This window comes from Genypterus blacodes, unplaced genomic scaffold (genome assembly GCF_046128005.1).
Source record: "Genypterus blacodes isolate CSIRO-AG114 ecotype Tasmania unplaced genomic scaffold, CSIRO-AGI_Gbla_v1 ptg000013l_1, whole genome shotgun sequence".
Classification (NCBI taxonomy): domain Eukaryota; kingdom Metazoa; phylum Chordata; class Actinopteri; order Ophidiiformes; family Ophidiidae; genus Genypterus; species Genypterus blacodes.
Genome location: NW_027466827.1, coordinates 1,304,695 through 1,322,748, shown reverse-complemented (window position 1 = coordinate 1,322,748; position 18,054 = coordinate 1,304,695). Strand labels below are relative to the sequence as shown.

The 18,054-nt window shown below is 44.8% G+C and overlaps 1 protein-coding gene across 1 annotated transcript in view; it reads right to left on the bottom strand.

Annotated features, from left to right (window-relative positions):
- Positions 1 to 18,054, bottom strand: part of map3k5 (mitogen-activated protein kinase kinase kinase 5) — a 46,149-nt gene that overhangs the window by 11,257 nt on the left and 16,838 nt on the right. Inside the window, exons 4-15 of the mRNA XM_076167101.1 lie at positions 16,688 to 16,881; positions 14,565 to 14,733; positions 13,592 to 13,698; positions 10,339 to 10,509; positions 8,391 to 8,503; positions 7,268 to 7,427; positions 5,938 to 6,091; positions 5,734 to 5,841; positions 4,737 to 4,789; positions 3,733 to 3,828; positions 2,350 to 2,431; positions 501 to 634 (exon numbers count right to left, since the gene is read on the bottom strand). Coding sequence (XP_076023216.1) covers positions 501 to 634; positions 2,350 to 2,431; positions 3,733 to 3,828; positions 4,737 to 4,789; positions 5,734 to 5,841; positions 5,938 to 6,091; positions 7,268 to 7,427; positions 8,391 to 8,503; positions 10,339 to 10,509; positions 13,592 to 13,698; positions 14,565 to 14,733; positions 16,688 to 16,881 — 1,541 coding nt within the window. The remainder of the gene's footprint in view (positions 1 to 500; positions 635 to 2,349; positions 2,432 to 3,732; positions 3,829 to 4,736; positions 4,790 to 5,733; positions 5,842 to 5,937; positions 6,092 to 7,267; positions 7,428 to 8,390; positions 8,504 to 10,338; positions 10,510 to 13,591; positions 13,699 to 14,564; positions 14,734 to 16,687; positions 16,882 to 18,054) is intronic.

The window sequence follows — 18,054 nt, the reverse complement described above, 5'->3', positions numbered from 1 at the left end:
AGCAATTTCCAAAAGAGAGTGGGGAAACTCTCTGCGTGTGTGTGTGCGCGCTATCGTTTCCCTTATTCAATCCGTATCCGTAGGGCTCGGAGACACAACTGTAGTCAAGGTGCGTCTGTGCTGACTAAGACCTTTACTCCTCATCCTCTGGGGACCATGAATAGGCTAATTGTAAGTTTTATGAAAATCAAGAGGGAAATTGAGATATTTGGACTAATATGGACAAACTGAGTGAAATACTGGACAAAAATGACCATCCAAGAAAACCAAATGGCTGAGCTCTGAATGGTCACTGTTGGCGTGATGTTGGCAGAATGTCACAGCGTCCTCACAAAAAGCTTCGCCGCTGTGCTGATTTTTGTATCTGCAGTGTGAAATTTCTAAATGACAAATGAAGGAAAACACTTGGCTCAGAGAGGCCAGGAGGGGGGAGCGTGTGTGTGTGTGTGTGTGTGTGTGTGTGTGTGTGTGTGTGAAGGAGGGGGGTGAGGGATACTGACCTGCTGTCTCGCTCTGGTATCTCTTTGATGGCCAGACGGACCTGGTTACTGAGGTCTCTGCCTGCGTACACCACTCCAAATGTGCCTTTTCCCAGCACAACCCTCTCTCCGTGCTCATCGTACTCGTAGTCGTACTGTGGATGCAACGACAACGAACTGTGAGCGCATGCACACACACACACACACACACACACACACACACAGCAGCAGCAGCACACTGAGCTGTCACAGTACTTATTACTGATATCTGATTGTGTGAAACTCAAACGATCCAGATTTACTTCTGACAAGAAATCCAGTTTTTGCACTTGGAAGTTTGTACTGGAAACACTCGACACATCAGCTAACGTTTATTTCCAGATGTGACTCTTGAAAAGGAACAGCTCTTTTCCGTGTAATCAGATTACTGTTACACACTCTGAGCTAAACCTGTTGGACGCTCTATTGTGTGTTACATCTATTTTTCTGCGTAGAAAGCAGGTGAATCCAGCAGCAGGTGTGTGTTTTCTGTCCTCCACTGCTTTCCATTGCAAAGCATCGCAAAACAAAACCCGGCCCATTACCGCTTATCGCCCGTGTGTTTTCCATCAAAGCACTATTATGCAAATGCTTGAATTAGGAAAGCTCCATGGAAAACCTGATCAGATTTCCTCAATAAAATACTCATAAGAGCGCAGCCTTATTCCTCTTTCAATCAATACATTATATGTTATAAACAGAGAGGGAAATGTAGCTTCATGTTTGTGTGTTCCTTTTTCGTTTTGGATGAAAACCTGAACTAAAGTCGTTTCAGCTCTTAAGAGGAGTGTCTCCAGTCGTGACTCATTCTTCGGATTGATTATTTCAGACAGACTCATTCCTTGCACCTTTCTCCTTCTTCTTTTCTAACACCACCTCAGCCCTGTTAATGGAAACACCTCATTTGCTTTGTAATCTATGTGACTTACAGCAGCCAGGCAGCCTACAACAGGAGGTAACAATGCAGGAAAAAGAAGTAAAACTCTTTCTGAGCATCCGTGTGAAACAGTAATTATGTACAAATTGCTGCTGCTGTTCTCACAAATTAATTTGAGCTCCACCCAGCACTTTGTTGACCCCCTGGAGAGTTCAGGACCTACACATGAAAAGGTTCCTGAGTTAATGAAGAAGTTCCCGATTGAGGTTCGAGTCGCTCTGGGGTCAACGTTTCACCTACAAAGCTTCTAACAAACATTTCAGGAATGTACTAAAGCTATAGGAGCCAAGCTGAGACGAAACTCCAGGCCTTACTGAGAATGTGGGGACAATTTCTAGGCACAAATGAGTCAAATTGAGCTATTTTCCTTATCCACCAAGGGGCCGCACTGACATTTAGCGCCTGCCAAGTGACAGGAATGTGTGTTTAGGGTACAAGAAAAAGAGACATCAGATAACGTTGATGCTTTTTATAGTGATAGAGCACAGTGAAGAGACGAGAGCAGCGATATTGCATTAAATTAAATCACATATTTCCCACACAGTGTTACTCTCCCTTCTCCCACTCTTTAATTACTTTCACAGTATTTCACATGGAGACAAACATGTTGATTTTTCATCAATTCACAGCCACAATCTCAATAGAATCTGAGTTTAGACGTCATCAGAATGACCCATGATCAAAGTCTCTTCTGAAGTCTTATGATACTAATTTAATCGTTGATCTGTATGGAACAATATGTAAGTAATATTCCCTCAGTGGAGTGGAGACCTTTGGTTGCCTTCCACACATGCGTAGTGGCGTCTTTAAAGCACGCAGCAGCCGAATCTCATTCAAAAGACCTGAAAAGAGACTTTGCTCATTGAAACTGACCATTTAACCTTTAGGTCTCACCTCTAAGGCGTCAGCGTCACAGTCTCCCTCCTCTGGGCCTTTCCACGCTTCCTCTGTTATGCTGTTGACCAGATCACAGAACCTGCAGAGGAGAACAGGTTGAGTCCCACATTGCACAGTTAGGTCAGGCCAGCACAAGACGTGGCAAACGGGGAAAGTTAGAAAACCAAAAAAAGCTAAATATGGGTATTTAGGTTGTGTTTATGTCCAGAAAGAGAGTAGTTCAATGTAAAGAAACCTCCACAGGCTCCATTAGGCCCATAAAGAAACAGCAGAATACCAATGAAGTGATTTAGCAGCATGTTTACATGGAGGAGGTTACAGCAAGTTTACATGCTCACCTCCCACACACATATGTACATTGAATGACCTTTATCTCGCTCATTACAAACACGCTGTGAATAACACGCCACCTCATCACGCTGTCACACACGCCTGCAGGGACTCTGTGACAACACGACCATATAAGCAAACTAATAATTCATTTGTGCCAGTCTTCGACTTTCTTGTCCTTCCTCATTCATTTCCCCCGTTTAATCCTTCTCCCCCCCCTTCCACCCCCCGCCGTGCTGTCATTTCCTCCCTCCTTGTTGCAGAGTGGAGCGCGGCAGCAGCATCCAAACAGCAGCAGGCGTGACTCACCGCCTCTCACAAGCCACATAATGGGACTGAAAGTGCTCAGAGGCTCTGATGTGAGGGGCACAAATCCGAACACTCGGTTCCTCACCGAGTGCCGAGCGAGGAACACGCGGCAGCACGACGAGACGAGACAGGGTGCGGGCCTGGAGGCAGGAAGTGTGACTTTTGACTAAAGTCAACTTGGTTGCATTTTAAGGCAATGCCAGGCAAAAAGTGGATAAATCAGAGGTTTACAAAATCAAGTTACTTTCAAAATAAGAGTTGAGTTAGCTACTCTTGTTAAGATTTTATTTATTTTGAGTTTACAATATCTGACGTTCTTGCTATCATATGGATTATGATGCAATACTCAAACACACTATGTAACTCTGAAGCATAAACAAATATATGTGATCAACAACTATCAAATTGACCACAACTCAAATTCATTCACTCCATTTTCCTCTCATAAACAAACTCTGCATTTGTTTCATCATATCTGCTTTTGCAAACTGCTTTGTGTTTTGCTTCTGTTCACCAATGAGGCCTGTCAGTATGGTGTGAGTGATTAAGAGGGGAGCAGGTTTAAAGAATAAAGGCATAAATTAGAGGATGTAATTGACTTATAATGATGCAACTGGAGGTCACAGTTTACAAAAGCCTGCTGACTGCCGCTCTCCCTGACCATTGCACTGAATCTGACATGGAAGATAAGTGGGGTCTCGGAGGGATTTGACATTAGCGGATTCTAACGAGCAGACTTGCCTTTTGCAGTGCATCTCTGTGCAGAAGTAGATCTGGAAGTCCTCGGCATTGTGGAGAACATAGAGGAAGGAACTGCGCTCATCAAACTTAGAGATGCTGAGGAGAAACAGTTTACAGTTATGAGATAAACCATGACTGTCATCACATCAGCATTCAGACTGGAATCTAATGTCTGAGTTTAATGGTAATGAGTCCTGGTTTGAATTATGAACAATATGGCTTCAATTTGTCAACTAAAGGGAAACTTTTATGAGATAAGAGTGAGCATGAGTTGCACTATGGCTACAGCTGCTGAGCCACACAGCGGCGTGTGTGTCTATATGCGTGCATGTGTGTGTGTACTGCTGTTTCGCAGAGCTGCTTTTGTGTCCTGCTGACTGCTGTCTGCAGGCTGAGTGGGCATGAAGAATGAGTGGTTCCCTAGCAACATGTGAGCTCGGCCCTCCACGTCTCCAACCTCTCACTGAATTCCTCTGAGGACAGTGGCAGAGGAGGCACGCACACAAACATGCTGGAGGTAGAATGCATGAATCTAACACAGTCATATACGTATAAGCACATGTAAGGTGACATTTGTTTGCAATGTCGTTTGCAATGTTTGTTGTAGTAAAACATCACTTTCATTCACTCTGCTGCTTGTACTGCACATAAACAGACGAGCTGTAATGATATATTGTTCTCACTAGTGCATTAGTACAGATGTGGAGTTGCATTTAAATCACTTTAGGGAGGATTTGACCTCTTTTGGAACCCAATTATGAAACCAAACTAAGTTCATGCAGGCTACACTCCAATTTCTGTGTGGCTGTAAACATGGATGATATTCATTGGGCTCTCTCATAGCCTGAACATGCTGTGGATGAATTGTTGCTTCATCAGTTTAAGGGGAAAAACAGAACAATTAACAGTAAGAAAAGCATATAGAAGAGAAATGAGTTTATGCTCGACATGATGTTACATATATGACATAATTCAGTTGTACTATGAGTGTGTTGCTCACTGACCTGACGCCTCGTACCGACGTCGCGCTGAAGTTCCACTCGTGGATCCCTTTGTTCTGTACATCAGATCAAAACAATCAATCATATCACCAGCACCGTTTTTTGTGAGATGGTCCTGTTGATGGACTTAACAGATTGTTGACTCCACGGTTTGTAAAAGCACTACGTTGATTGCTCATAAATCATAAGTACTATGAAAGAAATGTTAAGTGACCTTGCAGGAATAAAAGCAGTGACAGGATTTCATTTGGTGGCTTGCCGAGCTGGTGCAGCAGTTTTATTTGTGACTCATCAGCAGCCTCTTCATCACAAACCTTGTAGTGGTTCCTACCTCTCAGATAGCCTTATACAGTATCTGCCACTAAGAGCCTTTATTAGTTTATTCAAAGGGAGAAAAGTCTTCTAAAAATACATCTAATACTATTTCAAATTGTGTTTCTTTACTGCTGTGTTGGTAAAGGGGACATGTTACACACATTTACACGTTGAAACCTTTGAAATAGTTTAACATGCAAAAAACATCTGTTGCTGTAATCACTACTGTGCAGACTGAGTGAGACAAAGTTTTAAATACACTTGGACTAATCTCACACCAAAATTGCCTGGGACTATTAGGAAGATTTGGTCTTTTGGAACAGAATTAGAATTTAATTTGTTATTGTTGAGAAAATAGCTATATCAATCAAAACAGTGACAGTAACAACTTAATGACCCTCCAGAGTATCTGTTGCTTATAAGCTTTATACTGATAGTGATCACATATCATCAATCAGCTTCCAGACAGACAGAGTTTTTGAAGTGACGCAAGTAAGATAACAAATGTGGGATTGAACAAGCTGCTTGTTGTTGCAGAGTTTGGCAGATTTTTACAGTCAAATATGTAGCCTAAGGAAAATGATTATTGACTGTTGACGCCAAATTTTACATTGACGTCAATGGAAAGGTAAAGATAGAAGAAGCGGAGCTGAAAGCAGATGGGGTAATGGAATGAGAAACCCACCTTATCATCAGGAGCCACGTGCCAGATGGACACCGTGTTGTCATCCACATCTTTGTTTATGGACAAATATGAAGGCTGGTACACTTTAGTGGGCTCCAATATCAACACCTGCACCAAAGACATGCATGTTTTCATTATTTTACCACAAAGTGTAATTCGTACATACTTAATTCAAGGTTCCGTGCTTTGCCTGCCCTCACTTACAGGGAATCGGACAGAGGAGACGTCTTTCTTGGTCGCCTCCACCAGGAAGTCCATCCAGAAGTCCATGAGCTCCTGTTTAGGGGCCGGCTGGTCTGCACCGGGCTTTTTGAATTGCTTGTAGATGAGGATGGTCTCCACCAGCGAGCGCAGGTACCTGGAAACAACAGAGACACACGAAAACACATTCACCCAAAGGCAGAGAGCCCATCTGTCATGTTTATTTGTTCACTAAATCAAATAAATGTGCAGAGATCTGTCACCAAACATCTGGAACTTGGCTGGAAGACACACTTTGCATGTCTGATGTCTGGTGAAAACTCAATAATATAAATAAAAACGCTTAAAGGCAGATAATGTCTGCGTGTTATATTGCTCTAAACCCATGAACATAAATCAAGACAACAAGAAAATAACAATAATACTGAGAGTCTGTGTTTCCATGCTGGCTCATATTTGTCTTTGTGACATTAATCGAAACTTAAAAGAATTTTCACCACACAAACACAAATAAACAAAAGGGAGAGATCTCATTAAGTGCAAGAAAGAGCTGCAGACCCCTCAAACTCAACGGTATACAGTGAATACACACGTATACAGTAAAAGCCTGCGAATAGCACATAGCATACAAGTTTACACTGCAGATTATATCTTGCCAGGCAATAATTATTGTGTTAATTGGACATCAGAACATAATCAACAAGTCGATTTATGCGTTTGTTTCAGTTGTGCGTCCTGATCGAGTGTGATTATTGTTTAATGTCATCAGAGACAGGAGATTACAAAATGATCTCAAAGACACATTACACACATTTCCACATCCTCATCTTCATTTGTGTCTATTTCCAAACCTTTCCAAAGATTTAATGTGCAAAACAACCACACTGACCGCACCCCCTTGCTGCAGCACCACTGTGCACACAGAGTTGAAATCACACAAAAGGCAGCTTAGGACCTCTGTGTTTGTGTTACACCGCCACTACACCTCACACACTTACTTCACATTACACTAATTCATATGAAACTACTGCCTGTTTGCTTTGTTTCTTCTCTTGAAATTGAAAATCAATGGAGATAGTGGAGAAAAGCACATGCAGGCTCGTGATCCAAACAGATCCTAACACAGACGAGTGATTTACGTGGGAAATTTTGTTTTGCTTGTGATATTTTCAGTCCGTCCTGCGGAATCAACCAAATGCTCACACAGATGCCACAGATGGCCGCAGTGATTTATAGAGGATGAAGCACAAATCATTTCTCATCTTGAGTGGGTGACGTTGGACGGTGTGTGTGTGTGTGTGTGTCTGCGTGTGTTTGAGATCTTCCTTCTCACCAGGTGGGGGCTTTAAGTTTGAAGAGTTTCTCGGAGGCCTGGATGACCCTGGTGTTGTCGCAGGCCAGGATGCTGGCACCCAGGAAGAAGCCCACGTCCCAGTAGCTCTGCAGCTTGTCCAGGCTGCCTTTCTTACCCAGCAGACTGCTCAGCTTCACGCCTGTAAACAAATCACACGCAACATCTTCAGTGTTTTGCAGGAGCATGTTTGCCTTTGGGCTGCAGCTTTCTGCTAAGAATGAATCAACTGTGCAGAAAGTTTTGACAGCAGCTTAGATCAGAGAGTTTCTGCATAATTTAGTGTATTGGTGTCGAAAATGCAGAATCACTGGAAAATGGGAGGAATGTGTGTTGCCAGGATCAATATGTGGCACGATGGCTCCCTCAACAGATTTCCTGCCATTAGAAAAATGGCAAGAAATCAAATTGTGCCTGAAGGGCCTGAATGCAACGGTTACCTGACTTTTGTGGGGTTTTGTAGCAGATGGTTTATCTTTGGAAAGGAATGCGGCTCGTTTGTAGCTTCAGAGACGTAAATGTGTTCTCAACAACTGTGACATCATAAGTGATGTCATTCTATTCACTTCTCCCATAAAATAAACATGTAAATAAGATGTGATTTCCCCTACAATGTTTCTGCCAAGTTTAGAGGCAATTGTAGGAGTGGTGCTCATTGTATTGACACACACACACACATCCACATACCAACTAGCTGCAGTAGTAGGACTTGTTTTAGCCCCAGACATTTTATCTTAAAACAAACATGCATGGTTGTGCTGCAGATTAGAGGACGTGTGGAGGTCACAGGGATCAGCTGTGACAGAAATGGAGTGTGGGGAGAGTTCCGGGCGCTGCAGGGCATTTTTTGCGAGGACTGGCTGTCCCGTTTCCTGATCACTGCTGAGCCTCAGGTTTGAGGGCAGAAGATTAAAACAGTGTGCTCACGTGCATGAGGCCATAGCCCTGTGTATGTATAGTCTGATATATATATATTTTACCAATATTGCTGCAGTGACAGAACGCAGATACATTATTAAGCAGCGAGTCGGCAATAAAATCAAAAAGCTTCATATTCAGGTGGAGACACACGGGGGAGATCAGGCAACAAACTGGTTCCACTTACCCACTTTGCGAAGTTCGAATGAGGTTTCGAACTGGTGACCTGCAGCCAGGAGGAGGACAGCGTAGTTGATCCCAGAGTGTAGTGTGGGTTCGGACTCAAACCCCTTTCTAAACCTGAGAGGAGAAGGAGAGAAAGTGAGGACAACATTTGCTACGAAACGAAGCTCATCACCGAGGAGCTGGGCGAGGATCCCTCAGCGAGCTCAAGAGCCGTGTTTAATTGGTGCCACAACACACTGCCGTTACCACCAATGAACAATCTGTTGAGCTGAGGGGAGGGTGAGAATCTTATTAGAGACCTTTGCCAAGCTGTGACATGGAACTGAAAATAAGAGCCAGATGGGAGCTCTTACTAAACAGGCAGCATATTCAATAGACAGATAGAACATCTTAAAAGCAATTTTCTAGACGAAGGCAATCAGCAGCCACTGTGCTTTTATGAGACCCACTTCCGGCAGCTCCTGTTGCCTCTCTGTGACAGACGACCTCATAAAAAGAAGGAAACGTCTCGTCTAGCAAGAGGCTGAGAGGGAAAAGTGCTTTTTAGATGTTGACTGTGCGTGCCTGTTGCAGGGAGCGTCTCGTTAACGCTGCACACTGAGTCACATTTTACTTTGAGAACAGCTGGAATTTTCTCATCTCTTCCAGGCCTGGATTCATTAAGATCTGCACCTTCATCTTAGTCTGTGCTGACTCATTAGCATCACACACACACACTGCCGGGGTCATTTTTGGCAGCAAACACCCCCTGCTGTGTGAATATGCAGCAGATCTCTGCTGAGGTTTGGCTGCGGACAACTGCAGATATACTGTATGTCAGAGACCTTAGGCTTTGAAAGGTCATCATGGTCGCAATGGAACCGACCGGATCACCCGCCAGGTCGGGTCAGTTAGAGGTGATGTGTGTGACTTTTTGGTGATTTCTTATCAATGGATCATTGCCATTTTAAGCATAGGGAGGTTTCAAAATAAACCCTTCAATGAAAATTACAGTGGGTGGATTTTCCCAATGATCCTATGTAATGTGATGTAATGTAATGTGATGTAATGTGTTGTAATGTAGGAACAAGGACAGATCACCAACGGCTTCTACTGATAGAAACTGAAGAGAAAAAGAAAACAGAACACAAACAGGCTTAATTAGCTTAATTTGACCAAACGTGATGCAAAAATATTCCACTTCCTCTTCTGTTAATTAATGAAGCCACAAAATGAGGATGAGGATGTTAATATGCCATCACCCTCCTGCAACACAAAGCTACTTTCAACTGAGCATCACTTTGAGTCATTTCAGTCTCTTCCTCGCTCTGGTGTCATGGTAACACGCTGACACGCTTCAGGTCATCTGCTTCCACCTGTTTTGTTTCAAATTTGCACCGGCGAAGCCTTTTGCCTTCTGGAACGCTGCGATTTGTTTGTGGCGCAGATCGCCACCACGGCGCCTATCGCCACCACGGCGCCGCTGACTCAGCACAAAGTCACCTGTCATGATTTATTTATTTTAAACCCTGCACAGCTGTTAATGAATCAATATTTATACACCAGTCAGTCGGGGGGGATTCAAGCTGTTTCCGTGAAAGAAATATCACACGCTTCAGTAGGAATTGATTGACATATTGATTGATTAATTCTAAGCCCGACACATGGGGAGGTGAGCGAGCCTGTAATGCTTTTATAGAAGTCCTATTATATGTTTACATGTTTCATTATACTGCGGTGTGGTGTGTGTCGTTGATGTAAACATGACGCAGACCTGAATGAATGGAAACAGAACCTTTCTATGCAGATCAGGACCGGTTTGGGTTTGGGGGAATTCCAATCCTCAAATTTTACATATGTCTATTGGTTCAACTTCCACTTCACCATAGAAACCTGAACCTGTGACATTTGACTCTGCAGTCTCGCACACACCCTCTCTCTCTCTATCTCTCTCTCTCTCGCCCTCTCACCAGTGTGTGCCGCTGTCTCTGCTCTGCGTGTCGGTGAAGTGGGACTCCAGGAACATATCCTTGTAGATTCTTCCCACCAGGCAGTAAATGTCGGAGGCGACCTGCTCCTCGCCCTCCACCAGGGGCAGCATGATGTCGAGGGCCTTCTGCCTGTCGCCTGGCAGGTTCCTCCTGCAAACACACGCACACAAAACCACAATGCATGCGGTCTGTAAGAATGCAAATAGAGAGATGGGGTGTTAGTTTGTTTTGAGCAGTGCGTCTGAGGCTAAGTGGCCTTTGTTCCTGTTCTGCTTGAGTGAGAAAGGAACACGAATGAGCTTTGAGCTGAAACGTATCCAGGAATGTGTCAATGCTTCTTTTTAGGTTGTAAAGGTAAAGGACACAGGAGCACTGATCAAGAACACCATCATTCTGACAAAGCAACAAGAAAAACATTCTTTTTTACTTGTACTATTACACATTTGTGATCTGAAACCTATACAGGTGATTTGTTAACAGTATTACTGCGATTAGGCTAAAACGTTCTTTACTCTGCTGTTCTTTTATTCTATTATTGATCGGTAATACCTCTATCACTTCCATGTGCAGCAAATGAGAGCTGGAATTGGTTTGGGAGAATCAGAAGCCTTCCTTTGTGATCGGTGAAAGCGGAGGATAGAAACAGGACACTTGAGTAATAATTATTTTTAGTGATGATGATGATAAAAGGCTTTTGTGGGGAAGCATCATTTGGATCCATTTTGTTCTGAAACTGAATTCAAATGCGTGGGGTGAGTGTAGGCACAGTGGATATGATGCCAAGTGTTATGTTAAATATTGAATATGAATAAGGAAGTGTGTGTGTGCATGTATGTGAGAGCATATTGTTATGTGTGTGTTTGCGTGCGTAGCTAAGGAACAGTTGCACAGTGATACTTGGCACAGAGGAAACCATTAGCAGTCTTAAATTACTGAGGGCGCCGGGTTCAGTGCAGAGACCACGTGGCTGTGCTGCAGCCAGACATCCAGGTACTGAAGGTCTGCAGCCTTTTGCGAGTGACAGGGAAAACTCACATCCGTCATGCAACCACGACAACAAGAAGTTGCGGAAGTGACGGACCAATAAGACACAAAGCTTTCAATCCAGTTCAGTACCTTTGGGTTTGTCTATTCAACACACACTTGGCCTGTATGAAACTACACTACAGAAATGAGTGAAAACAAAGGGACAGAAGCATGATGGGATGTTAGCGCTGCTCTGTGTCTACTGAGATGTGTAAAGCGGATTTGATGCTGCTTTTGAGTTTGTTTAGGAGAATTTCTGCCCCCCAGAGGCCAAAGAATGGCTTCATCTTTTTGACATCAAACTCCTCTGGTGATCAAAGATCCATGTTCACTATATGCAGCGAGGCAGAGGAGTGAGTTACTCCATCCTGCACTCCGGTAGGCAGGTTGTGTGATAGTCACCGAGCAAAAGAGGCCAGATAATCTTAACAGGGATTCTCTCCAGAACGCAGAGGTTAAATTAAACATAAGAGCTGACAGCTATTACCATGGAGACCATACAGAGGGGACGGCACTCAGGGAGACAAGACCCGCTGTGTCTCTCTCTCTCCCTCTCCCTCTCTCTCTCTCTTGCTCAGCTTTTTCTCCAGAGACCTGATGGGTATTTGGATGTAGATGACTCTGCCCTCTCCTCTCCTGATGATAAGAATCGGTCTCGCGTACTGCAGGCTGCGAGCCCGCGTTACTCGTTGCGCTGCAGACGGACACTTAATCCAATATATCCGCACAAACACTTCAGCCCGGAAGACTCATTGGAAAGCAGAGCACCCACTTCAGATCAATTAAGGGTTTGTTATTACTGAATGCTGATGACCTCAGTGTGGGCTGCTCACTGCTGATTCAGTATCTAATGAAAAGACTCCAGGAAACAGCTCCGTCTCCAGAACTCATTCAGCTTCAAACCAGTGCTGCGTTCAGGGGCTTGCCGGAAGGAGGCACCCACGACTCGATGCGTTCGAGTTCTCCATCGAGCAGCATCCGACGCACAGAGTTTGATCAGTGGTTGCTGCTTTTCTGCCGTTTCCTGACCTCAGCATTATGAGGTTCTATCAGGCATGCTGGTCAAGTTAAGCGCCATAAACTTAGTCAGAGAAGGTCAGAGGTCAGCAAACCAGAGTGAGCTAAACAAACGCATCTCTAAACAGCTGTGGGGGCAAATGGAGCATAAAAGTACATTTGTTTTAAAAGCATTAAAGGTTTGGGATTCAAGCTTTTATGACTTATTTTCACATATTCGTTCAAAATAATAGAAACAGTGAATAAATGTAATGAAGAAGTCTAGAAAATGAATGACTGAAGAGGCCGATAGCAAACACCCATTCATGAATGAGTGAGCACAGTCTGTTCACGCTCTGATGCTGTGCTGTGTGAATTACCCATCATGCAACGGTGGCTTATTCCAAAACGCTGACCTGTGGGAAACAAGGCAGACTCTCAGACGGGGTGGGGGGGGGAGAGAGGGAAGCTCTCGTGCCGCACATTTCTCTCCAAAGCTCGCAAACGCAATATCACACTTTGGTAATTGTCGGCACGGTAACACCAGGGGCCGCCGGGGTCTCCGTGGAAACATTGCGCAATTGCTGCCAAATTACAGAACAGCAGCGCTTTATTGCTTTCAGGAGGCAGACGCAGCACCAGAAACCGCAGGAAGTTTACAAGAGAAGCAGCCGGTGAGAAGCAGGCGGCGGCAGAAACCTCCCGGGTTGCACATCTGTCTGCAGCCACAACAGCTGCTAACATGCTTCCAAAAAACCTCCTCACAGCCAAAATCTGGTGAGTTTTCTTCTTTTTCAAGCAGATGACTTTAGCTTGAGAGTGCAGAAAGTTCATGTCTGAAAGCTTTCTCTGTCTGAACAATGGTGAATAAAAAAAGCACAAATGCGGCAAAAGCAGCAGCAGATCTTTGAGGTGGGGGAACGAGTAAATGTTTGGAATTTATTCATTTTAATGCAATCAAGGTCAGGAAATTGCACTGCGTGATTTAAAATATAATTACACAGCTCAGAGAAAGACAAACTAAAACTGTGAATGTGAACTAATCACAATTCTATTGACGCCTGCCGTTAAAATGTCAACTCAGTATCTGGACATATTTGCATGTGTGTGTGTGTGTTGGTGTGTGATGGCGAGAGACAAGTTTGCAATAACAGTGAGATAAGAGTACAAACACGCAATAAGTGATGACCTCATATGTTTGCCTTCTTACCGATTCAGTGCAAAGGCGTAATGGAACTTCACATGTGGATGGGCCACGGGGTCAAAGGTCGGGAGCTTCTCCAGCGTCTCCACCAGCTTCACAATGGACTCGTAATCCTGCAGGATACGGAGGGAAGACGGCGATGAGCTCCTGGCATATTTGCACTCTTATCTGTTTACACGGCGGTTTACTGAATGATCCGTGTCATGTTCCTATTATTCATTCTCAGACTCCGCTGTGTTACAAACAAACAACAAACTCTTCAATCACAAGCTCCTTCATCACAGTTCTGTTGGTCCTGCTCACATACTTGCTATCTACTCGTCACTCATGCTGAATAATTCAACCGGTCCTCAGTGCTTGTTGTTCTCATGCATGATTCATGAGGACGAGCGCTGCCCGTGGTGAGTGGGCAGATGTGTGCAGATGTGTGTGTGTCTGTCTGTGCCGAGTGCCTTTACAGAGCCGAAATACCGGAGCGGAAACTCTCCTTGTAAGCGGCGGAATGAAGACGAGGAGACCCGGAAGCTGCCCTAAAGCCCGTAGCTCTCCACAGGCCGTCCTGCCATTTTGTGGAGGTTGTATACAGCGATTCCTACTGGCTCTGAACTACCCACACACACACTTACACCTTTCACCTTTCGCCAAATATCACCCAGGGCTTTAAACTAGAACCTGTTTGGGCTGAAATGGTGATGTTGCAGCTGCAGAGAGGAGGGCATCAACCCTTTAGCACTGCGGGCGGAAACGTGTTGAATTTGAAGATGTTACAGGAAGTAACTGATAAGAATAGAGAAGTTGTACGACCCAAACACCACCAGTGAGAAAATCACTGAGACGGGAAGCTCCTCGATGTGTTCATAGCACAAACGGACCTCGACTGTGGCTCAAAAAGAAATGACAGGAGCCAATCCTTCCCATGGAGCCAATCCATGGAGCCAATCCTTCCCATGGACTTTCTGACTGTGGTTGCTGATCGTACCTGAATGTCCCTGTAGGTCAGCAGCAGGTTGATGACGATGTCGACTGAAAGGCACTCCACGTTGTCCAGACGCTGTTGGATCCGTCCCAGCTCGGCGGCGAGCTCCATGCCGGTGTACAGCTCCCGGGCTTTACGGATCTCATTCAGAATGGTCTCACGGAAGTACTGGCTGCAGGATCAAGGACACAAACAGAATGAGACTGTCGCCAGGCTTCTTCAGACCCAGACCAATATCAAACGAATGAAGCCACAAATGCCAAATCAATCAAGTCTAAGTGAAAATCTGATTATTTTTGAGAGAAAAACAGATTCTAATGGAAAAAAGGGACAATACAATTCACACACTTTGTTTCACATGATGCGATTTGTACTAGCCTACATTGCTGTTTGACATCATCCTGTAAGATCTGTATGTACCCTATGACATCATTGCAACCCCAATCCACTTGTACTCTACCTCAGGGTCTATGTATAAAGTTCAACAACAATAGTAGTGATAATACAACCTTCCTTCCTTCTCTCTATCTCTCTTTCTCCTCTCTCTTTTCTTTGATCATTTGACATAGTTGTGCAAGTTTTCCCTCGTTTCAGTCGTGTTAAAGGTCATCAAAGTCAAGAGGATGGCAGCATTTCAAAGCCATAACTGCGGTAAAGTTGAACCCTGTGCCAACACAAGGCTTAACCCAATGTGTGTATTTTTGTAGTAAAGATATTTGTGATTTTAAGGCAGGAATGTAATGTAACGTATTTAGTTACAGGTGGAAAATGCAAGACACTGCCTGACTTCCATCTCTGCAGTCCTATTCCCTCCTATGCAGTTTGGAATTGAATGAGTGTGGTTCGGAAAAACTGGTTTAGGGATTTCAGTAATCAGTGTGCGAACATATAAATCTAGAAGCTGTGACACTGAAAGACAAACAAACAAACATGCAGAGGCCGGCCGGCCCTTCACACGTTGGCTGATATGCGATCTGTCTGATTTGGTCAGAGGCGACTTCCTTTCCTGGTACGCTGGCCTCTCTCCATCCCTCCGCCTCGCTCTTTCACTTCCCTGTCAAGTATCGGTTGAGTAATGCATCACTTCAAACGGATGCGCTCAATCTCTGTAAAGTCCCATGAGACTCAAGTGATGAAGAGCCTTATAATTAAATGAGCCCGATATGAAAGCTCCATCATGTTGGCAGTGAGACACACACATTCGCGAGCAATCCCACATCCAATTTTCACGGATAGGCCGGTGTCAATGTAATACACCAATAAATAGGTCCGAATGTCAAACGAACAATTACAAAATGAGCACGGCGTCAAGTGTCAGTGCCGGCAGGCAGAACACAACTCCACCTGCACATGGTTGGTTCTTATAAATAGCCACCTCACATGATAGACAGTATGTGTATGCAGATGCCACTGAGAACACTCGGCCTGTGTTTGACGGTCGCCAGGAGACGAAAGCTTCACGGGGAGTTCAAGGGTTTTCTTAGATTCAATTCTGACTTACTGACTCGACTGTTCTGAAATCACCGCGGCAACCAGAGGAGCATCGATAAGCGCCGATTGAACAGTAGACACAGAACAGCGCCACCAGTGGCCGGGGCATGTTACTGCAGGAGGTGTTGCATGTTTTGACCTTTTTGTTACTGAACCACACACATTAAGATCTGATCCAGGCCAAATTTCAACGACTGAAAAGCCATAAATGTGATTAATCTTTAAATTAGTTATTTCTTTAAGATACAAATATCCAAATAGAAAACAAAAAGACAAAACCCTATCTTGCCACGTTTACATATCCCTGTTCTGGCCCCTGGATCTAGATCAATACTGGTATCTAACAGGTTCACCCATCCCAACACTGAATCTTTTGAGTCATTCATCAAATAATTCATTCCAGGGAATAAATTGTGGAGTATTACAACAAAAGCCAACAAAAACCTGTTTATGCTTGGCAACCGCTGAGATTCATAGCTTGTGCACGACCCTTCAAAATAAAACAGCAAATTCTGGTGAAAGATGTCGCAATGACCTCATACTGCCAGGAAATCCATTTTTAACCTCAGGGTTTTGCTTCCTCATCCTCTAACTGTCCTCGTCTCCGTTGTTCCAGCGTGTCTGGCTGTACTTACTGGGAGTTGGCCTGCGACACCTTCAGCAGCTGGACGAAGCGGTCCAGCAGCGGCATGCAGATGGGCCCCAGCAGCATCTCGAAGCTGGGCTGCATCAGCTCCGTCAGCCCCTTCATCAGGCTGCTCTCACAGCAGTACACCTTGTTATGGGGCGTCACCATGTAGGGGATGAAGGTGTAGTTGGCTGAGCACGTCTGTCCACAGGAGAGATAAAGATTTAGATGTAGTTTTGTACAGATTTAAGCAAAGTACATCACCTTTAATGGCCTTTGAGTCTGAGGTGATTCAATTTGACTACGATTCTACTGTATAGGGAACAGGACTATACAGTAGGAGACAATAAGAAGAGAGCAATCACCCAACACCAATGACGTCACTAACTGCCCCTCGCTGGTGATTCAAGTAAAACATGAAACGGGCCGTCTGAAGGAAGTCAGAGTCATTTCCCTTCTTTAGCGGCCGTGACAGTTATGACATGCGGCCGCAGTGCAGACAATAGTGTTTCTTGCCGCCGTCTGTATCTGCACGGTTTAGTGACGGTGGTTAGTTTGATCTGTAACTTGGCTCTAATTCTCCATATTTGGTTGTGACATGCAGGCGATTTCCCTGCGGCGACCTCATTTGTCGTTGGTTTCACGTGTTCTCCATCTTCACCGTCTGTCGTGAAGACACCGTGACATTGCTGACATAAGTGCATGAGGCGTTTAGGGACAGAAGCAAGGAAGCCAAGTCTGATATGGTGGAGAAATGGTCGAGATTAGAGTGTAGACAGAGAGAGAGAGAGAGAGAGAGCAGCTGCATCCTGACCGCTTCATTATTCTGTTGTGTCTCATCCTTTGGTCGCTGCAACAGTCAAAAGGAAGTGAAAGGGAGATGAACTGAACTGAACTCAAGAAAGCCACTGGCAGATAACTACTTCCTCCTGTGCAGCTGTGGTTCATGACATCATCAGTAGCTACAGTGGCGGCACATATCCTTCAGCGATAAACCACTGACCCGTGTGTCAGCCTGCAAAACAGGTTACAAAATCCGGACTGAGGCTATATTTAGGCTCCTCTGTGTGATTCATGCCGTCGGCGGGATCACGTGACGGCTTTGTTTTCACAGGCCTGATGCGTGTTTGCACGGTGGCGACTCGCTCTGTCTCGCAGGGGACAGGGCTGCGTGCAGACGGGGGGAGACACTGCTGCAGGAGGGACGAGCCAACGCCAGGCGAGAGACTGAGCCAGTAACTCAATAGGTGAGTCACGGCGGGCGTGCTCGGCCCCTCGCCGTCCCTCCATCTGTGTGTTTGCTCTTTCAGACAGACGCTTGGAGCACTTAAAGCCACAGAGTGCAGCAGACACACACCGTCCACACAAGATATC